This window comes from Mus caroli, chromosome 4, assembly GCF_900094665.2.
Source record: "Mus caroli chromosome 4, CAROLI_EIJ_v1.1, whole genome shotgun sequence".
NCBI classification, from domain to species: domain Eukaryota; kingdom Metazoa; phylum Chordata; class Mammalia; order Rodentia; family Muridae; genus Mus; species Mus caroli.
In genome coordinates, this window is record NC_034573.1 from 81,202,094 (window position 1) to 81,225,398 (window position 23,305).

Consider the following 23,305-nt stretch of genomic DNA (forward strand, 5'->3'; position numbering starts at 1 on the left):
GGTGCTTTTCTGACCGGAAGAGGCTTGTGGCCCTACGTAGGCCGGATTTCTGCCTCCCCAACCAGAGCAGTCTCAGGTCCCGCGTGATTGGACTGGAGCAGAAGCTGTGTTCCACTCACCAGCAGTCTCAAAATCCTGTCGAGGGGGTCGTGGGTAGCTGGCGGGTGTCAGCCGACCCTGCGTGTGCTGGTCCGGCCGGATGAGGCCTGTGGCCCTACTCAGGCCGGTTTCTGCTTCCCTAACTAATGCAGTCTCAGGTCTCGCGGCGCAATTGGTTTGGAGCAGAAGCTGTGTTCCACTCACCAGAAGTCTTAAGATCCTGTGGCGGGTGTTGTGGGTAGCTGGCGGGTGTCACCCGACCCTGCGCTCTGGCTACCCCGGTGCTGGTCCGGCCGGATGAGGCCTGTGGCCCTACTCAGGCCGGTTTCTGCTTCCCTAACTAACTCTATTTTCCAATTTATTAACAGGATGTTTTTCAAAATAATTTCAACTGATCGTCTGTATTTCTGTGCTGTGGATTGTAATGTCTCCTTTAACATTTTAAACTTAATTTTTTTTGGATCTTCTATTTTTGGAGGTTGTCCTAACTGGAAGGTTTATCCATTTTTGTCTTTTCAGGTAAGTAACTAGCTTTGCTTCACTGAGCCTTGGCACTTGTTATTTTATGGTTCAGTTCTGGTCTGATTTTTATTTGTATTCATATAGTTACTTGGGATTTGGTTTATTCTTGCTTTTCTTAGTCCTTGAGATGCATGATTATGTTGTCTATTCAAAATACTTCTTCTTAAAATATTTTTGTTCATTGTTCTTTGTATTGTTGTGTGTGTGTGTGTGTGTGTGTGTGTGTGTGTGTGTGTGTGTATACCACAGGTTTGGGATCCTGTATTTCCATTGGTTTGAAGAAATTTTTAAGTTTCCCTTGGACTTCTTAGTGGCCTTTTATTTCTCTGTGGGAGAAAGTGAAAGCAGGGTGTAGCCAGCACCTGATTAAGCTTCCTTGTGGACTTCCCTGGGCCATGTACCCTGTAGGCAGGAGCACTAACTGAAGCCTTAGCATTGCTCAAAGCTGCTGCAAGTCTACCCCTGTGGTCAGAGAAGCATTAGACCACAGGTAAGTCTTGTCTTACCCAGTAAGTGGCAGGCACCCATGCTTGGATCTGTGGGAAGAAATGGTTGATCCTCACACTGCTGTGAGTCTATACTCTACTAGCCCTACCTTGGTCTCAGAGGTCAAGTTCTCCAATCCCCTGAATCCAACACAGCTTGTTAGGACTCTCTTCATTCACCCTTAGCCAGAAGGAGATTCTCCCACACCTAGTGGTGTAGATGGCATGGCAGGACTTGGATATTTTGTATCTATTGCTATGCCAAGCCTTTTAATATCACAGTGCATTAGTTTTGCCCAGTAGTTTGTTGTACTCATCTCAAAATGTAGCTCTGTACCTATTTCTTAGTGTTTCCTTTGTGCAACAAAGTGCTGGATGTCTCTACTTATCCATCTTATAAATCCATCTTGAAATATCACACGAATCTCTCTCTCTCTCTCTCTCTCTCTCTCTCTCTCTCTCTCTCTCTGTGTGTGTGTGTATGTGTGTGTGTGTGTGTAGTTTATTTTTCTTTTGGAGACAATGTCTCTCTATGTGGCCCTGCCTGTCCTGCAACTCACTGAAGAGATCTCCCTGCCTCTGCCTCCAAAGTGCTGGGATTAAAGGTGTGTGTCACAAAGTGTGGCTCAAGTGTAACTTTTTAAAAGATCTATTTCATGTGTTCATAAGTGTTTTACCTACATGTGTCTATGTGTACTATGGACATGCCTACTGCCAGAAGAGAGGGTATGGATCCCCTGGAACTGAAATTATGGATGGTTGTGAGCTGCTATGTGGGTGTCCAGGTTCTCTTTAAGAACAGTAATGAGCCATCACTTCACGTCCTACAACTGTAAGTTTTTGTTCTAAAGTTTTTCCTGAGCCTTTATCACCAACTTCCTATTTGCCTGCTAAGGGGTGCTAGCATGTAAAGCCAAACAGAAAACAAAATGGGAAAAAATAGCTAATCCTTCTATTTCCCATTTTATATAATAGTTGTGTCCTGGTGGTCCAAATGTCTGTACTCCATGAATCTGGCAAGTATATTTTCTGCTAGTTGCATTGTTTTTGTTGGAAGTGAAATTGTGTAATACTTGGTTTCGTGACGCCCCACAGAAAGCACTGGGGGCCTTCACTAGACAATCTAGTTTGACTGTACTGGGCTTCCTCGTTAGTTCTTCTCCATTTACTAGTCTGTGTAGGACAATGACAGGATAAACCAACACACACATGAAGGATGCCAAACCAAATATCTACTTACCTATGAAGAGCATCATGAGGTACAGCTTCAGCACATAAGGGAAACAGGTGGATAGGTCGAACGGAAGCATGGTGGAGTTTGTACCAAATGACTCAAAGTAAGGCAGTGACTGATAGATGGTGAATGCTGTTTAAAGAAAAAGCATCATGAAGATTCCCTTTCTGGGTTACAGAGGGGTATATGCATGTGTTTCTAAGAAGGGAGATTTCGAATTGACAATAACAGTTTTGTGGTGATTGCTGAATCCTTTAGTTAAAGGTTCAGCTTGACACAGAAATCTGTGGCATGATTATGTGTCTTAAACTGTTCTAGCATTCTTGTTAATTATTGCCCATTGTGCACTGGGCCGTTGGTTGAGTCCACACATTTCATGCTTACATGGAAAGACTATATGGCGCTTCTTAAAATGATGAGTTAAAGATACATCTGTCTCCTCGCTCACAAATAGGGAGAGAGTCAGGATGGAAAGCGCTGCATATTATTTTCTTCTTGGAGTTACATGACACATGTTTAACATAGTGAAGACTCTGAGCAGTTTTGCAATAATGAAATGGATCTCAACCATCATTCTGTCACCATTACTGGCCTTAGGATAGCTGCTGTCTTCTCAGCCCTAGAAGTACTTAATACAAATTTGGAGGAACTCTGTGGGAAATGCTGACATAAATATTCTGTGGGAGGAGGCTAGTTTAGTTTTAGGGACATAAGAGGATCCATGAAATTATATCACATGTATAGGTTTTTAATAGCATTCCATGCAGTAAAGTGGCATGCTATAGTTCTCTAAGCTGCTGCCATCAGGAAAGTGAAGTAAAAGGTAGGTAGATTTTTGTCTTACGTGTATCAGTATTTTGCCTGCATGTATGTAAGTGTACTGCATGCCTGCAGTCCCTGTGGAAGCTGGAAAGGGTGGTGAATCATCCAAGACTGAAGTTACAGACAGCTGTTAGATGCCATATAGGTGCTAAGAACCAAACCCAGGTCCCCTAGAAAAGCAGCCACTGCTCTTAACCGCTGAGCCATCTCTCCAGCTCCTTGATGCACTGGGTTTTACAAGTTATTCTTTAATTATTTCAAAATAAAATGTGTTGCAATGTGATGAAGTCAGAAGCTGAGGCAGATAGATATGGGATGAGTGGTATTGGTGCAGGGCTGCCAGTGGACACCAAGCATGCCATTAACAAGGGCAGCCTCCAAGTTTTGAACATCTGACATAGGAGTAATCACTGGATATTTATAGGAGCTGTGTTTATTTGTTGAATTTATCAGACGTGAAAAATATAGCTGTAAAATTATATAAAAAAGGAAAACAAAAAACTTAAATAAGAGTTATTAACTTTATTAAAAGTAGTTTTCCTTCCCTGCAGAGTTTTATACTTTGGAAGTTCCAGCACAGGCAAAGGAAAGGTCCCAGACTCCCCTTCTCCACTACCTGGAGTTAAGCATCATTAACACTGTGCCATGTGTGTGCCTTGATTTTTTTTCTGCTGATATTCAGTTGTTGAGAGAGTGATTTACAATATAATGAAAGAGAGAAGATTGTAGGGCATCCATATGAAAACAGGCTTCCCTCAACAGGGAAGCACTTAGAATACTGAATACCAATAACAGAAATGTTTCTTATATACTTATTCATCCCTCACTTTTAGGGAAAGAGTTCACTTTACAGTCTTTAGAAAAATTTAACTCTTTATTTTGTTAATATAGTTTTAATTGAAAAATCACAATGTATATATTTATGGATCACAGTGTGGTGTTTTTATATATGTATATAATGCTGAATGATAAAGTCTAGTATTCAACATCTCGTATTTTTTTAAAATAAGATAATTGGCTTTACTCTTTTGGAAGTGTACACAATTATCGACTGCACTCTCTGCTGTACATGTCTTAAAACTGTATCTCTCCTAATGTAAACATTATACTCTTTCCAACATCTATTCCTTCTGTGTTCCTTATAGAATTTCCATATGACAGGACAAGTAAGTGCTCTTAGCAAATCTTCCATGCATGAAGAATTTCATTCTTAAAGAATGGGTGGCTGGGTTTTGATGGTTTATAAAACATTATTCTCTAGATTTTCTGAAAATATTATATTTTTAACAATTCATTTTAAAACAATAGAACATTTAAAATTCTGACTTATTGTTTCTAGTCATTAATAAATATTGAAAACATATGGTGTTCTTTTATATACTAGTCTTTATATACTCACAAGTATTGGCAACAGCACTCTTTATAATGTCTGTATTTTCCTGTAGTTTCTTTAAATGCTTTTTGCATTAATCATGACTTTCAGAAGAATCTCCCTACAGCCTAGCAAATCCTCTACTGAGGGGAAGTGTTTGTTTTTTGCTTGGCTTCAAGTACTTTGAAAAGTGCTTACTTTAGTTCCTTGATTTTTGCTTTATTAGTACAGGGAATAGTTGATCTCCTGTTTGCTGGCCATGTATACTGGTGCACATGAGGAAGGAAGCAAAAGGTAGACACCTGTGTGTGCACATGGAACTAGTCTAATAAGGGACATTCAATCAAGAAGCATACAGATGTCTAGTTGCAACTGAGATGTACCCTATAAAGTAATAATCTGTGGTGCTGTACTGGGGAACTATTTTAGTTTAGCTTTCCTCTGAAAGTGGATACTCACGGACTGGTAGTCAAATGGTCACTGGCAGAGATCTGATGCTTTGGAGACGGCAAGAGACCCTCTAGCCAGAGATGACCAAATTTCTAAGTACTAAAAAATTAAAATGTAGGTTCTCAGTAGTTAAACCCAATTTGGGGATGTAAACAGACTCAGGGGTGAAATGAGTTGTCCCATACTCATAGTTGATGACGGCAAGGAATTGGGCCCTGACGCTTGTTTCTAGTCCGGTATGTTGTACTCTGTGTAGGACTACCTTCACCTTGAACTTTAATGCTCTCTCTCCCCTACTCTTACTTCTTCCTTTCCTCCCATTCCTTTTTCCCCTCTCCCCTCTCAATCTTCGTGACAGGGTCCCTCTATGTATCCTTGGCTGGCCTGGAACTCTGTGTAGACCAGGCTGACCTGGTGTCTGCCCTCAGTGTTATAGGTATACCCTATTACACCCCACTGAACTTTGCTTCTTAATGGTTTGCTTCTTTGAAGCAAGGAAATAGACTGGGAAAGTTAGCATCAATAAGCCAAGAACCATTAAAAAATAGCAATTTCCCTATCAAGAAATTAGTGAATGAATGATTATAGCTCAATAGCTTATGTCAGTCAGAAATAAAACAGGTCTCTTACCTTCGGCAAGAACACACAGAGGGTAAATTGGCATCCAGAGTGTTTGACTGAGCCATGTCAAGACAGCATAAGATGTCCCTATGACTGACAGCATGCTGTAAGTGTACCTGGAAGGAGACAGGTAGTTCATAAGCATCATTTGCTGCTGCTGTCTGGGAAATAAGAGAAGAAAATACGTTACTACAAATTAAACACTGGAATGACATTGGAAGTGGGAATTACATGCTTTATTTCCTATAATTTAAGTAAGGACAGGGGTTAAAATGGTGTATTGTTGCAGGGGGAAACCCGTGTCTCTCTGCCTTATCTCATGGGGTGGATCATAGATAATTATACTGCTGAAGAGAGCAAGAATGTAGCTCTTACCTCCTCCCAAGAAATTACAGCTATAAGCTTCCATGATTAATGACTTCAATTTTATTTAAAAGCCAAGCTCATTTTATGCAGCAACAGTTAGCCTTCTTGAAAAGACAGGCCTATTTGCACATATTTTAAAAGATGATGTTATTAAAACACGACCCACAAAGTCATATCTACCATCCCTCTGTTTCTGCAGCTTTACCCAGTTACACAATCGAAACTGGTCTTAGAAGCAGGTTTGGGGTATGGTAAGTAACTTTAAACCTGCTAGTGCAAAGTATTCAATGTGATTTTATTTTTATAAATAAACCAATGGCTTCTACACCTAAACACATGTCAGAATTAACCAAATGGCCTATTGACTCACAAACTTCTTTTTCTTTCTTTCTTCTTTCTTCAGTTCAGGATCCCAGCCCATGAGATGATACAAATCACATTCAAGGAAAGTCTTCCTCAGCTAAACTCGAATTTTGGAGGAAAACCCAAGGGTGTGCCTCCTTAATGCCCTTGGAATCCAATCAAGTTCATCGTATCAGCCATCACAGTAACTCACTAATACAAATCAATATCTATGTTTTCTTTTGTTCCTTGTGGCTTTGGTGTTCTATCTAAGGGTACACTGTCAAATACAACTTAATCTTTTGCATGTAGTATCCAGTTGCCCTATTGTCTTTTGTAGAGAAGATGATATTTTCCCCATTGATTCTCTTTGCAAAACTTAACCCAAACTAGAGGAGGTTATCTTTTAACTGACAGCTCAGTCTCCTTACTGGTCCATGGAGTAGGGTCACACATGTAATAATTGCTGCTCTGTAGTAAAGTCCTGAATTGGAAAGAGTGAGAAGAAGTGTGTTCTTATAAAAGTTTGATTCATCTAAGTTCAGGTTTCTATGTAAAATTTAAGATCAGCATTTCAATTACTGCAAGAAAACCAGCTGACATTCTAACAGGGCTTTCAAAGACTGCAGATTTACTTAACCTGGGGTTGTGTTGTGCAACTCTACTAAACTTGTTGGTCACTAACACTTTTCTACCATCTGGAAACCTTTTACAGTTTTCCCTAATTGCTGTGGCTAGGAATTCCAATACAATGTTGAACAGAGTAGCAAGCAGGGATGTCCTTATCATGTTCTTAGGAAGACAGTATCTGACTCATCATTAGCTCTCATATTAGCTGTAATCTTTTCACAGGCACCTTTAGCAGATGACTAGGATCCCTGCTCATTATTTTCTTTAATCTATTTCACAGTAGATTGAGATGATTGTGCAGAGATAAAAACAGTATCAAAATGAGAGCCCAGAGGTTTTACTACTGGCTATAAGGGAAACAAAAGCTTGTATGTGAGTACTCATGGCATATTTCTTATTGCCAAAATGTGGGAATAATGCAAATGTGCATCAACTATGAGAATGATCCAGGGCTTTGTTGATACAATGGAATATTATTCAGCCACAAAATGCCATGAAATACCATTACATGCTACAACACTGTATTGAGAACATTATTCCAAGGGAAAAGAGGATGGTAACAAAAGACCACCTATTCAATGATTCCATTTACATGAAACACAAAGTGGGAAAACCCATATAGTATAAATATGGTTGCCAGGGCCTGGGGAAGGAAGGAATCAGGAATGATATGTGCATATGGGCATAGATTTCTAATGGGTGATTCTTCAACTGAATAATAGTGGTGGTTGTACATCTCTTTGAGTATACGGAAACTCACATATTTTATATTAAAAGGTTAAATTGTGGTAGGTAACTTATATCTCAATAAAGTAGTCATTTATGAGAAGGCAAATGGCTTGCCCAAGATCATGTATCAAATAAATAGTGGAAGTTGGTCTCATCTTGTTGTATCCTCTTATGTCCCCAAATCATCCCATGATAGTTTACTGCTACTTTTAATGTGAAAGGCATTTTATTCTGTTGAGTTTATCTGACAATGGATACTGAGGGAGATGGCCCCATATTCCAATATAGTGGAAGGTTGTGGTTCCTAGGGAGGACCCAATGCCATGTATAAATAGGAAGGCACAGGCTACAAAAGTCCTAACATAAAGTGCTATGTTGGAAACATTAAATAACTTACTAAGTACACATACAATCTTTAGGACTCAACCTATTGCTGAGGCTATATTTTAACTTGGTCACATTATTAACAATAGGATAAAAATATCAGAATAAAATACCCAATCTCAGCCACAAAATAGAGACTCTTTTGGGGCCTGCTCCCATCCAGATATTTGAAGCAATAGCAGTTCCTAGGGATGCCACAAAAGGACTAAGTTAGCCATTAGATCCCACTAGAAATGGCTATGAGGGTACATTTTTCCCCAGAGAAATGAGGTCCTAATATAAAATATTCTTGAAGTTACAGAAACCAACTGTTGTAGTTTGCTTCTCTGTTGCTATAATAAAGCATTGACCAAAACCAATGGTTTGGGGGTAAGAAAGACTCTCAAGTCATATTCCCTGACTGAAGGAAGTCAGGGCAGGCTCTGAAGCAGTGAGGAGCAAAGGTGCTTGCTGACTTGCCTCCAGGCCCATAGTGGGCTGGACCATCCTCCATCAATTAACAATAACAAAATGCCTCCACAGGCCTATGGGATGGAGGCAATTCTTCAGATGAGGTTCCTTTTTTTCCAGGTCAGGTTGACAACTGAAGCTAACTATGACACCAACTTTGTGGTTTCTGACAAGTAACGAAAGTCCATTATTAAAATAATGCATTCTAGAGGAATGATAAGGTCCCTTCTATTAGTATATAGCTATGAGGTCATTTCAGGTCAGTGTCATGGCAAAGCCTTGTACTGGGGGCCTGAGGGCTCAGATTTGCACTTGAAATACAACGATTGGTTCTCATTTTTCTCCATATGCCCACTGTGGAAAGTCCTACATGTACATTTCTATTTCCATATAAAACAATATGCAGTGAGGTTTATCTGTCTCGTTCACAGTAACCAGTACGAGCAGTTATTACTCATTTCACTAAAGCAATTTTCCCTGTATTATAAGATTGATTGATGATTGAGACAGGGTATCACTATGTAGTACTGGCAGGCCTGGAGTTAGCTATGGAGGCCAGGCTGGCCTTGAACTGACAGAGATTCACCTATCTTTACTTCTGAGATTAAAGGTCTATCCCACCGTGCCCAGCAATTTTGCTTACTTACTTTACCATATCCAGTAGATTCCAAAGGATGAATAAAACACACACTACACATTTCTCTTGGACCTCCTCTTGACTGGTGATCACCCCAAAGAGAATGATCACTCTCTCTGTGAGCTAAAACAAAAACAAATGAAGAATTGTGGTCATCTGTTAGGCCATTTAAGTAATTTTCTAATTTTAAAAAACAGGGCTTTGTTTAAAAGAATGCTTTAACTGGAAATACGTTTTCTAACATATTAACAGTGGCTGTCTCTGAAAGGGCTGTGTTATGAATGACTTTAATTTTGTTTGTTTTCCTGTACTTTTATAGTTATATATAATTAAACAAAGGAAGCATTTTACCTAAGTCAAGATATTTTCTCTCTTCTTGACATATGCACATTTCTATTCATTTTGGCAAACTCCTACTTGAATATCCACTATGAATTAGATCAGCAACTCTCAATTTGTAGGTCATGAGCCCTTTGTGGGGGTCAAACAACCATTCACAGGGGTCACTGAAGACCATAAGAAAACACAGATATTTACATTACGATTCACATCAGTAGCAGAATTACACTTAGTAAGTAGCTATAGAAATAATTTTATGGTTAGGGGTCACCACGACATGAAGAACTATGTTAAAGGGTTGCAGCATTAGGAAGGTTCACAACCACTGGATTAGATAGTACAATAAAAATGGCCCTGCCTTCAGAGTTAGTGGTGGGGAATGTAATTACAGTATGTGCTGCAGAGGGACGCACAGTTAAGGAGATACTTGCTGCCAGAGAGAAGGATGAAGAGAGGTTCATGAGGACAAGTAGCATTTCGCCTGGCTGCTGATTGATGGATGGGAATTACCTAGTAGAGTAGATATGAGGAAAGCCATCCCAGGCAAGAGCAGCCTCCGCAGAAGTAGCAGTGTGATGATCTACACTGCCTTGAGGAGGATCAAGAACCACAGAGAGGCTGGAGTGGGTGGGGTGAAGGAAAAATAGGGAAAGTAAATGAAAACGTGTTTGGGGCTGGATTATTAAGGGTTTTGAATGACAGGCCAGATTTCTATTTTAGCCAATAGAGGAGCCAGTGTAACTTTTTCTTTTCCTCAGGGCAGTAATATAATCCTAACCCTCCTAAGCCAGTGGAAAATAGAAAGAATTTAACACATTCTTGGAATATATGTTATATATGCCAAGTTATAAGCATTTAAAGATCACTGAAAACTCATATATTTTGGGCTTAGCTCCAATTACCAACTTAAATAAAACACAGTCCTCTTTCCCTGAAAAGTTTAAAGTGCCTTGTGTTATATTCACATAGCCCATACAGTCTACATTTTTGTGCTTAAAAGGGCATTTCTCTTTGCTTTCAGTGGTCAAAAAAAAAAAAAAATGAACTCGAGATTGATGGAGTATATTAGTGCCAAAGGAAAAGAAAACATAAAGGGGTTGATGGGTATTTTGTATAGCCGTCTTTCTTTCTTTTTTTTTTTTTTAGCTGATTAAGGAAAAAAATCCTGGGATAATCCACAACAGACTCGTGGGCTTTTAGTGTTAAAAAAAAAAAAAAACCCAAGATTTGTCAACAGCAGTCCACATGATCAGAAATCCACATGTATAAGCTATGTCAGCGTGTTTATGACTACGGAGGTGAGTCAAGAGGGCCCCTGCATGGCTAAGGGGAATTAGACATGATTCAAACTTAGTCAATCTATGGGAGTTATCCATAGAGCTCTTTCCTTTCATCAATCCTTCTCTAAGATATAATGATCTAGTTTCTTGATTTAGCGTATATAAATTCTTCTAAACTGCAATTTAAGTAACTGAGTAACCCATCCTGGCTGACATGACAAACGGCAGCTTTTGGATGTAAGACTTGAGCATCTCACAAATATTCAGGCACCATCTCATCATGGATGGCTTGCAGACCTGGTGGCTAGGAAACGTGTACTTCCTAGTCACCCATGCTATGATCGTAGCATTTAAATTCTCTGGTTTCCAGCTTTCATCCAAGTGAGATGGTTTGGGCTGGGATTACAATGTTCTACATAGAAAGATCCTATCAACTTCAAGTTTTAGAGTGATCAACCATGAGCTTAGACATCTATACTGTGTGCATCCATATGTGTGCATTTCCCGAGGTTTTCTTTTTTGTTTTGTTGGTTTTTAAAATGTTTGTTTGTTTGTTTGTTTGTTTTGCAAAGCATAAGTTCTCTGAGTTTTAGGCATTAACCAAATGCAAGATGAGATAGTGTCTAAGTATTTGGGAGATGCAGCCTCACTGGTAGATTTTCCTCTGCCCTTTAAATGGTAAAGACAGAGGAAAATCTACCAGTGAAGTTGGGGCTATATGATGAAAATATATTAGGACATCAGGGAAGGCTCTGTGAATCCTTGGTGATGGAGTCCCTAGTTGCATAAAAATCAGCAGCGGACATGCCCTCAAGTGCCAGCATGTATACAGAAATAGGGAGCTTCCTGCCACATGAAATGCCACCCTAATTCATTATCTGATAGGTATTGAACTATATTCAATAATGACAAAATAGAGGAATTTTGTTATAGATAGTAAATTGATAAAAGTTGATACTTATTACTTTCTGCCAATTTCAAATTTATAATTTTGTATTTAATCTCCAGCATAACACTAAAAAGGCACTGTTACTATTTATTTGCTTTTACCCAAAAGCATGTGTTTTCCTCGGTGACAATGACTTCCTTCATGTTTGGAATCAAAATCTAGACAATGACTATAAGTCCTGCATTCATGTCGGGGGTGGGGGTGGGGCCTCCAGAACCTAACATCCAGGCAATGGCCCGTTCTTTAAAGGAGTTTCTATAGCTGCTGAGATGGCTCTGCAGGTTATGGCATTTGCCAGGCAGCCCTGGTGACCGGAACATGCAATCCTGAAATCCTTGTAGACTTGTAAAAAGGAAACTGACTCCTCAGCCTTGTCTTCTGACTTCTACATGTGCAGCCAGCACGTATATATTTAATTTAAAAAACTGACAAGTTATATTGTTGAGTGCCAAGGTACATTATAAAAGTGAAGGGTTTCTTGCCTGTGCATGGATGGCTCCAGCAAGAAATTCTAAATAAACTGAGTGTCCATACACAAAAGAATGCATGAAGGTAGGGGTGGGGATTGTTAAGAAGAGCCTTCTAGCAGGATGGGGAGGAGGCATGAAATGCCCAAAAGTCATTAAGAAATGTATGAAACTATAAACAACCTTGTTTTAATTTAAAAAACAGGAAAAAATGGAAGGGTAAAAACTATCCTGACTGTGGGAAGAATTTCTCAACTCAATAAGTTTCAATCTCAAAATTATTATTTTTACCAAAATTATAACTATTTTACATATTACTAACATTTAAAAAAGCACAAAACATGCATTTGTGTGTGCATGTATGCATGTTTGAATGTGAAGAGATATATGTACATATGTGTGAACATATGTGTGGAGCCAGAAGTTGATCTCCAGGGTCGTTTTCTGTTCCTGTCTACCTTGTTCTTGAAGCCAGGTCTTTTTGTGGAACCCAGATCTCATGGATTCATTGAGACCAGCTGGTCAGTACAATCCGGGGCTCCTCCTTTCTCCACCTGCCCAGCACTGGGTCTAGAGGTGGATGCTTTACTGTAAATGTTAATTAACTGTGGCGCAAAGGGGTATGGAGTGAGGCTTGAGTGTATGGTGTGAGTGTGTAGTGTGAATGCATAATGCACGTGTGGGGGTCAGAGGACAATGCTTGGGAATTAGCTTTCTCTCTCCACCTGGGTCCCTGGGGATTGAACTCAGTTTGCCAGATTTGTTGGAACAGCACTTTCCTCACTGAGCAATCTCTCTGGCTATTATTTATCTCAGAACATCCAGGAGGTTCTTGTTTTAATGTCTACTTTGTAAGGAACAGACCATTGTCTGGATGTCAGTTTTGGAGTGGCTACCAACATAACAAAAATGAGAAGATCTGAGTGTTTAGATCATAATAATCCGAGTCATACTTCCAGAGTTTGATTCCAGATCTGTAGGAAGTATTGTTCATGGGACATTTTTCTGCTGAGATAATGAAGACTCTCAGTGGATTTTTAAAAGCCATCCTGCATTTGTAAAGTCACACTATAAAGATCATAGCTTTGTACCTGTTCACTGAAGATCTCCATAGATCAAAATGACAAGACCTGAAGACCCTAACTTCCCCTTCTAGTGAGCTGTATGTGCTCAATACCACAGCAGCTTTATCTCTAGTAATAAAAGCCCGTTCTGAACCCAAGGCATACAGGGAGAAAACTCTGTGAAAAGTTCAAAGATGACTTAGTTTAGCAAAGTAAGCTGCTTCGCAGCCTGGAGAAAGCAGTCTGGAAACCACTGTCCTCTCACAAGAGACTTGGACACTCTCCTTTGAGATGCCTTCCTTGCCTTCAACACAAACAGGAGCCAGAGCTGGTGACGTTGGTTAATACAACAGTGTTCTGGGCACTTGACTACCATGAGTGGAACCTATGCAGGCATGATAATTTAGAGGAAATCATTTGTAGTGTTTTGATTTACAGATTTTTTTTTAAGTTGCATAAGCATGTTTAAGATTGGAGGGGCATCTGCTGCCGTATTCATGGTGGTTGGTGGAGGGGCAGGGATATGGCTCGGAACCACCTGTAGCTGTAGTCAGCTGATCTATATTCCCCTGAGAGTTACCCACGAGGTGAACCTGTCAAGCGCTGTGGGACAAAGGCTTATCTGGGCTTGTTTTCCCCTGTCTTTAAGTTTTATCAAGGAAAGCATCTGAGGCTTCTGCAAGACTGAAGACTCAACACAGCTTCAAATCAACCCTCGGGGGAGGCTGTGTCCCCATTCTACAGTGGTCAGGTTGCTCGGTTTTGGCTTTCTTTAATGAAGTCTATCAAAATCAACTAGTCCCCATTGACTTCTTTAAAAAAAAAAACTGATGTAATGAAATATACAAATTTGATTGGAAGGAAAAGGAAAGGGAAAACCCTTAGCTTTCATTTGTATAGTCATTTTTGGCATGCTTCTTTTGTGTCTTTTGAAGCTTCCCGCTTGAAACTAAGAAAGCAAATCTCTATATTTCTATGTATAATTTAAGTGTTAAGCTCTATGTTATGTTTCTGCATATAATTTAGATGATAAATGATTATTATAAGCAACGGCAGTCTATAAACAGCTTTTTGTGTTAATAGTTTTGGATTTTCCTCATAAGTAATTTAAAAATAAAATATAGATGCCTGTTAAATAACTACTGTCTTACACTGTGTGTTTTCTCTGCTTTTTTGTTTGAACACTTGCATATAATTTTTAAAATTATAGTTTATTGCTTATTGTCAGATATGTGAGTGTAAAACATGTAATAACTCGGAACAATGAACAAACCCAAATCTACCCTCATTCCCTCGGCCCCAGTACTTGCCAGATGGTACATTAGTTGTTCAACTAGCTAATCCTAATCCATGGTTCATGCTGGGTGGAGTTATTTATCTTGACATTTTGGAAACTCTGTTCTCAAAAGAAAGCATTCTGCTGTGGCTTCGCTGTGCTGTGGAGGTAATAGCACAGGAACAGTACAACTCCGCAAACATAGCCTTAGCCTTCTTTGAAGCAGGAGGACACAATGCATTTCTTAAAAAAAAATATTGCATGCAGTCAGCCATAATCAGTGTAAATAACTCAGCTGCTCTAAGTACCATTTCTTCGTTTAAAAATGGGGAAATGAGAACACCACAAATGATTTCACAACCTAGCGTTTTGTTACATTATTTTAAAGCTGAGGCCTTGGGGTCATCCCCTAATGAAGGGATTCTAATTGTCTGCAGAACTTGAACAGGGAAAGGCACAAAATATGAGAATTTACCATGGTGCCTTTATAAGCTTTTCCAATCCCAGTCCAACCTCAAGTTGGCAGTTACAACCTCAAGTAAAAGAGGAAGATGGATAGGCATGTCAGAAGAGCTGTGCTCATCGTCTGGGATATACATAGCGCAGGACGCTCGTCCTCGACCCTGGTACCCTGATCCTTGCTTGTCCTTCCCCAGAGCCAGACTTACAGAGCATCATGCTCCATTAGCACTGGACTTAGTAAAATCACTTTTTAAATAAATATGTCTGCATGTGTATTTACTATTGTTTTTAAGTGACCAAATCAGGAATTGTGTCTTTGGTTACAATGATTTAATGATTTCAGTGATTCAAGGATTTAATTAGTAGTGATTAGAAACCACATTTGAATGTTCTGGAATTTGTACACCTCCCCAAAATTCAGATGTTTGAGCTCTAGAGTAATTTTGCATATTAGGCAAGTCTAGCTAATTTTTTTAAAGGTTTTATCCTTTTTATTTTCAAGTACCCTGAAGAGACAATTTTCCATAATTCTATAGAAAATATTCTTTTTTATATTTATTCTTAAATTAGATATTTTCCTTAATAGCTAATTCTTTCAAGCAAACAATATGTGTGCATTTTCTAGGGATAATTCGAGCTCTCAGGTTTTTTCCCTGACAAGACAAGGTTCTCTAATCTCACAGTGTGCATTAGCAATAGCTAAACACAACCCTTTCTTCTGAAAATGCTTTGTTACCAAGAAATTAGTAATAACCAAGTCAGTCAAAAAAAAAAAAAGAGCCCTTTAAGGAAGAGTGAAAGTGATAATGTGACTCAGATTTTATATGAACTTAATTCAGCCCCTAGTGAACAACCCTCATGATAGGATGCTGCTTTCCTGCACTCTGAGTCTTCGTTCTGCTTTCCAAAAGCGGCATCCCGGTGTATACATCTTGACATTTTCAGAGTACAGCAGGCCCATTCAGCCAGAAACACCAGTAAAGCTTGTTTCTAAATTATTCACTGCTTCTATGACAGATCTGTTTCCCTCGTTAGTTTGTAAAGGAACATGTTTTAAAAAGATTCTCTGAGCTCTTAGCTGGTTAATTTTAATATAACTTTATTATACATCATGACCTCCATTTTTAAATGCTTGTTATGTCAACATATAAAATGCCTTCTTTCTAATGAACAAGGCTTCCCTATTTTTATTTAGTAAGTAAAATGAAATCTACCCCATACCTTTTAAAACATTTGTGTCTGTGTATCTGCGTGTCCGTGTGTGCACCCACACACATGCACATGCCCTCACACTCTCCTGCTGCTATGCATGTATGGAGGTCAGAGGACAACTGTAGAAGTTAATTTTTTCCCTCTACAATGTGAGTTCCAGAAATTAAACTCAGGTCATCATACTCAATGGCAAATGCCCTTACCCGGACATCTTGCCAACCCATTCGTGCCGTACCCGCCTATAGATCCTGTTAATATTTATAATACTAGGCTCTTATTAGATACATGAAGATTAAGCCGTTATTTGTATCCTTTAAATTTTCATGTTACTTCAAGCAAATTAACCCAGGGATCTATAACACTACACCCTGCCAGTTTTAAGTTATGTGTTTATATACCAAGCATTTTGCCAGGTATTTAAATACATTAAGATTCTGATATTTTAGGAAACCATTTGTTTTCAGATTTCTTTTGAGGATACCTAAAATTATGCTCATCTAGATGGCAATTCCATATCCTGGAGTTGTTAAGATGTATATCCATGTAGGAACTCAAAACTTATTTTGTCTTCATGGAAAATACCATTTAATTTTTTTTTTTTTTTTTTTTTTTTAGTTTTAATCTAGCAATGATTACCTATGTGGAGTATATACAAGTGAATTTTCAATATTCTGTCAACCTGCTGTTAAAACACTTTTTTGTTTTTAATCCCCTATTCTTTCCCATCAAGCCCGGTGGTTGTGGTAGCATAACCTCGGAGTGGTCCATAGAAGAGCCAGGCATCACAGTAAAAGCATCAACTCTGATCCTTTCCACTTCTGCTCTGCCTCAGAAAGGCACATGTAGAGGGTAAATGGCCATGGACTCTCCAGAAGAGGTTCCAGGCCGTGCGCACACCAGCCAGTGGCACTTCTCAAACACTGCCAATGGGCCATTCTAACTGTTGTGGCTTAGGTAAGGGAATCCTGTGAACAAATTCTACCGTAAAATCACTCGGGGCTATAAATAGGACAAAATAAACACTTAACGAGACTCTACAATAACAGCATGGTTAAACTTACCTGCAAAAACCGTGGGAAAAGCTGATTCGACTCAATGCCAATGTAAATGTGCAGAAGCTCCAAAAGGGAAATGGATTGGCAAACCCGCATAACTAACCCAATAGCGTAAAACGTGTCGGCCATGGAATCTGTGTTAGTGAATGACAAACCAATATGGACATTGTGAGTCAAAACTGCATCTGAACACACATTTGCAGGGTACAGCAAAATACAGATGGGATGCATTTATTGTATGTACAAAAATTATTTTAAATAAGTTACTAACTCGTAGCAATGTGATACATCCCTAGAAAGTACTGTGATACTCACAAGAAGTACTGAGGTACTTACAGAATGTGTGTATAGTTCTTTGTATTTGGTCCTCTTCCAAAAAGAATGGAAACTTAGAAAGTCTTCACAGCCAGAGTTATTGTATTTATTTCCAATATATGAGATTCTTAAGCAATTCGGACACAAACATAATCCATCAGAATGTCATGTCCCCTTGACATGTAGATCATTTGGAGGTGAAGTTACTAAAAGCTGACATGTTCAGCTTTTTCATTGAGAAAAGGGCAATGAGAAAACTGACTTCATAGAAATTTTATGGCAATGACACTGTGGTGCTGTGACGTCACACACCACATTTGCTCGTGCTTGGGTCCTGTACACAGACAGAACTAGTGACTCTGGCTTTGTTTTGAGCACTGAACTTTGGAGTTGGCATTGTGAGAAGACACGACTGAGGTATTCCCTTTAGAGGGAACTGGAATAGAAGGGAACAGTTGGTCCTCTGATGACAAACTTGTTGCTTTAAGATCTTCAATAAAATCCTGCCCCATTCAGAGTCTTCGAAGGGAGATTTTTCTGTTTTTACTGGATTCCAGGTGTTTGTATGATTATAACTGACCAGGCACTGGAGATTCTTATCTTGGTGTTTTTTTTTTAAAGTAAATGCCCCATCACATGCCCCTCTGAGACACAATTGCTGACACACTAGTAGTGCATACTCTTACGCTCTGCCTGTACCTACCATTACACAGTCCTGACAGAAGAAGATAGTGGGGTCACACAAGTTCAAGGCTCTGTTGCTCTTGATCAGCTTGAATCATTGCCTAGAGCAGCTTCTCAGCCTGTGAGCTAGAACCCCCATGCAGGGTCACACAACCTTCCACAGGGGTCATATATCAGATATCCAACATATCAAATATTTACATTAGGATTCATAACTAGAACATTACAGTTATGAAGTAGCAATGAAATAATTTTATGATGGTGGGGTTGAGGGGTGTCACCACAACGTGAGGAACTGTATTAAAGGGTCCCAGCATTAGGAAGGTTGAGAGACACTGGCTTAGGGAATGGAACCGGTCTCCCATTCCATTGTTTCAGGCTTCATTTCCAATGAACAGACCAGTTCTGTTTATCTAATCACAGTAGCTGCTACAATTATGGTGGCAAGACACATGGATAAAGCCACTTTGCCCACTCTAGGGTTAGGGCTACATCAGAATTCTTGCCTGGGGCCTGGGGTGTAAATGAGCTGCAGTCTGCTCACACAGCCTATCCTAACAAGGAAGGTTACAGAACTGATGGCCTCCTACCATTTGTGTTTCAGTCTTCCTCTGGTTGAAAACTCTCAGCTCTCATGGTTGACATTCCAGCCTTCTGCTTTGGCTTTGAGATTAGTAACAAAGGCAAGCTCGTATACATTTTCAGTAAGACTGAGAGACACAGGAGAGTTTGTTACTGTCTATCAGATGAGTGTGATACAGGGGACTCAATTGATGAGTTCAGCATGTTTTTTTTTCCAGCCACACTCGTGTTTGGTTTTAGCTAAACCAGCAGTTGCTCAAATTGTCAAGTCACCAAACAGTTGTAAACTGTAATGACACTTACTCATGTGGGGATGGGACTCAGAGAAGGTTGTTTTGACAATCACTTGGTGATTCACTCTTTAACAATCTGAAGTGAATAGTTTAAAGCATGAATTCTTGACTTTTTAGGAAACTGAAGGAAGCTTATGATTCAAGTCATCAATACCAACTCCTTGTCGGTGACTAGTCATCGGTGTGTGTGTCATGTACGTATTACTTCTTGAGGGATCAAACAGTGTCTTGGGGGCATAAAGTTTGTCATTCAGTTACTGGCCATCTCCAGCTACCCTAAATCTGGGGATGAGAAGCAGTGGAGGAATTTCATTAATTTCTCATTGCTCTGCACAGAATGTCAGGCTGGAACTTACAGACTTTTCAAAATGCGTTTAATTTATGAGTTTTGTGCAGAACCAAAATGGAACATTCCAAAGATAGGTCTTTGCTTTCAGAGCAAACTGGCAGCTCTAGGGCAAGACAGGCCCCTCTCGCCGGGTCTCACCTTCTCCCTGTTCTAAGAAGGTTTAAGTCTGAAATAGTCAAGTATACTTATGGAAAAACAAACTCCAGAGACGTGAATGGTGCCAGATGCAGGATGCACAGAAGTTCAAAATGAAAATCAGTGAGGCCAGATGAATCCAGGGACAATAGTTAAAAATTGAAACCATTTAGGAGTGTTTACCTTTCCCAAATGAGAAGAATCTGACTGTCATATTTGCCAGTATCCATGAGTGGCCACAGAACTGAATTAAGTAATAGATGAAAAGATATACATTCTTCCTATACCTATAAATACAGAAAAAATGCCATTAAACACATCTTTTAATGTAATGTACCAGTAAAATTGAGCAAGCAAAAGAAAACTGTTCCAGGTCAGAATTCTGTATTGGGGTCTTTCACTGGGTTGTCCCTCCAAACCCATGAGAGTCCGATAGAATGAATTTATCTAACAAGAGTATGTTGACTGAAATTGCTTAAAACCAAAGGTCGTTCTTTTCCACACTTCATTCTCATCTCTGATAACATTCTAACCTTGTTTCTCTAACACTTTCAGCCACTGTGAGAAAAGCTTTGAAAGTTGAAGGGGACAGGGAAGAAACACTGATGCAAAGGGACTAATTTGGGCAGCTTGAACTCCAGTAGCTCAGCTTGCCAAATTAACTTGAAAGAGCTGGCTTACAGTTATCAAAGGGGAGTGGTCACAATTGGATTATGACGCAGTCATTGAACACACCTGACTTTTGTGATTGGGGTTGCACTCTCGTTCTTCCTGCCCCTGCCCCCTGTTGTATTTTACAAGGGAAACTAGTTCTCTCCATCAAATGCACATAGAAAGAAGTTTAGTTGCTCAGCAAAAAAAAAAAGGAAGTCAAGCTGAGTGTAAAGCTGTGTGTGTGGGTTCCTGGGGAGAGGATAGCCAGGGTGTAAACTGAATTTAAAAAAGAAAGAAAGAAAGAAAGATAGATTGGTGATTCTTGGTTTGAGGAGCTGGAAAAGGAGGTGAAGGGCTTCCTGATGTGCACAAGGATGTGTAGAGTGGCCATGTTAGTGTTAACAATGACTTCTCTTAGTTGGAAACTTCTGAGAAACAAGATATATAAGCAAACTCTATGGAGCAGTCAACAGATGACCAAAACTGCTATAGGAGTTCAAAGGGGGAAACTCCAAGACAATCAGCATCATGAGGCTTCAGGTAAGAACTCACCCCAGGCCCTAGTTTCTCTGGAATCTGTCCTGTGACAGATGCTGCTGCGACAGGATGCTGTCAAAATCACCCTGCGCCAAAATCTAGGGCGCAGCAAGGACAAGGAAGAGAAGAACTTGTGGGAGTGCACAAAGAGAAGAGGTGGCCATGCAGCCCGCCCTTCCATTTCCTCATCTCCAGAACTAAAAATCCGAAGGAAACAAACAGCAAAGCCTCTGTCCTGAGCTATGGAGGAGAAAATGCAATCCACTAACACCAGGCAAGAGGAGCAGTGTTAAACAGTCAGGAGCTTTGCGGGAGTGAAAGCCGATGGGTGGGCTTCTGCCCAGCTCCCTGGCCCCTCCCTCCCCGCAGCCCCTCGCCCTACCTGGGCTGCAGCCAGGCTGGCAGCACCGAGGGCCCCATGGGCCACAGTCTGCTCTTCTGGCACCTCCGGGAAGCAGCAGGAGTGGGCTGGGAAGGCACTAGGGGCGGGACGCCTCAGGCTGGGCTCGGGAAGGGCGGGGCCTCAACACACTCAGCAAGTTTTGAAAAAAAGCAGAGGTCAGGAGATGGGCAGGAGATGAAAGTCAAATTCCTGCCATGCTGCCCTAGGAGAGCTGGCCAGGCATAGAAAGTATGCGGGATGAACAAGCACATCCGCCCTGAGGCTTTCCAAACTGATCCCAGGCTACTGATCTGTGGCTGGAGACCCCTAAGTTCACCTGCCTATCCTCTTAACTGGATATAACTAGCTCTAAGGGTGCACGATCCTCAGGGTGGCCAGGGCCTTTCTTAGAAGCCCTAAGGTAGGAGAACGGTTCAGGAAGGAAAGCTAAGGACAAATGGCCCAACACCTGTTCAAGCATGAGCCAGAGCCCTCCAGAAATCCATCCCTGACACTTAGAGACCTGGGTGACGGTGGTGTGCATAAATGCTTTTGATCTTTTAAGTTAATGTCATTTATTTAATGTTTAATGTCATTAAGTTAATGTTATTCACTTAAGTTGATGTCGCTGCCCATGGCCAACACTCCCACACACCTTTTCCTGGTTTCTTGGGACAATGGCATCCCATCTCCTACACAGAGTGACCCACCTCCTGGGTTCGTGAAGATCAGATTCCAATTATTCTGTTCTACCAGGTGAAGAGAACAAAACAGCTCCCCAAAGTATTTTCCCAAAAAAAAAAAAAAAAAAAAAAAACAAAAAAAAAAACCACCGCCACCACCAAATAGAAAAAAGAAGAAATGGGAAAAATAAAGAAAAAAAGAAAAGAAAAAAACTCCCACAAACCCCTCAAGTGGAACAATTACATATAGTTGCTGGAGTTGGAAGGTAGTGCTTCCATCTTACCAAAAAGGAAGTTGAGGCCTTAGGAAATATTGTCACTCACCACAGGTCACACAGCTGATAAACAGCAGGGTTAGAAGTTACAGTCAGCAATTTTTCTTCTTGGGTCATGGTTTCCTTCCTCATAGCTGTCACAGAGTCTGCCTCTTAGAGTGTCCCACTGTTCCGTGTCTCCCCGCCCCCCGCCAGGGGCCAGCTCCTCTGTAGCCTCCGTCCCTTCTCAAGCCCCTTGGCAGAGGCTGCACTGTCCTCTCAACTGTCTCCATTGTCTCCTGTACACTGGCCTTCATGGCAGTGTAGGAACAAATTCATGTCACGTGGTCGTTCACACCCGTAACTCCAGCACTCTAGAAGCCGAGGTAGGGAGCTGATTCCACCTTCAGCATCAGCCTGGGCAACACAGTGAGTTTCAGGCACCCTGAGTACAGAGGAAGACCCTATCTGGAGGGGTGGAGGGAAGGGGGTGCATTTTCAGATCTCTAACCCCAGAGTTTAGAACCCACCTTTTAAACACCCTCCTCAAACCTTTGTCATCTGCCATCAACATCCAGGGCCCTGTCTCATTTCCTATCACCCTTTTGCTCCATGTACCTTACAGTTTGGACTCCCAACACTCCCGAAACTACTCTCAGGGTCTCCAAGTCCTTTCTACTGTCCCTTGGGCTTCAATTATAGGATGTGAATCTGTGAGCTTAAGAGCAAACAACACATAGACAAGGAGCTAGTTCCAAAGCCATCTGTGCCCAAACCCAGCAGAAGCCAGGGGTTCTGGATGGACTGGAGCTGGGAGGACGGGGGTCTGCCCGAGAAGAGGTCCTTTATCAGCAAACTCTTCTTCATCCTTCCCCTGCCCGCCCTTCACTTCTCCAACTCTGCATATGGCTATGACTCCCATGCCCCGCCTCTCTGGACAGCCTCCTCCCTCTGCTTCCTCAGAGGCAGGCCCTAGGTCAGCTCTTCTGCAGAGACAATCACCGTGCACAGCTCCATCTCTTCGAAGCCTTTCTGACTCGCTTCTGAATACCAGCTCTGGGCTTGGGACCGTTTCTGGGTATTGCTTTGTGGGAGCTTCATTATTTCCGGTTCAAACTGTTTCAAATGAGCTTACCACCTTCCCATTTTTCTACAGCGAAGTCACCATTCTCAGAGCTACTTAGGTTTAA

General features: G+C 40.7%; 1 protein-coding gene across 3 annotated transcripts in view; it reads right to left on the minus strand.

Annotated features, from left to right (window-relative positions):
- Hacd4 (3-hydroxyacyl-CoA dehydratase 4) overlaps positions 1 to 21,268 on the minus strand; it is a 28,981-nt gene extending 7,713 nt beyond the window's left edge. For 2 of the 3 annotated variants that reach the window (XM_029475896.1, XM_029475895.1), the window contains exons 1-6: positions 21,179 to 21,254; positions 19,789 to 19,892; positions 17,254 to 17,381; positions 9,154 to 9,266; positions 5,615 to 5,721; positions 2,347 to 2,472 (exon numbers count right to left, since the gene is read on the minus strand). In XM_029475896.1, the coding sequence (XP_029331756.1) occupies positions 2,347 to 2,472; positions 5,615 to 5,721; positions 9,154 to 9,266; positions 17,254 to 17,381; positions 19,789 to 19,892; positions 21,179 to 21,216 (616 nt within the window). In that variant the 5' untranslated portion in view covers positions 21,217 to 21,254. Of the gene's footprint in view, positions 1 to 2,346; positions 2,473 to 5,614; positions 5,722 to 9,153; positions 9,267 to 17,253; positions 17,382 to 19,788; positions 19,893 to 21,178 lie in introns of all 3 variants that reach the window. The other variant, XM_021161343.2, reaches the window with a different exon arrangement.
- Between the last annotated feature and the right edge of the window lie 2,037 nt (positions 21,269 to 23,305).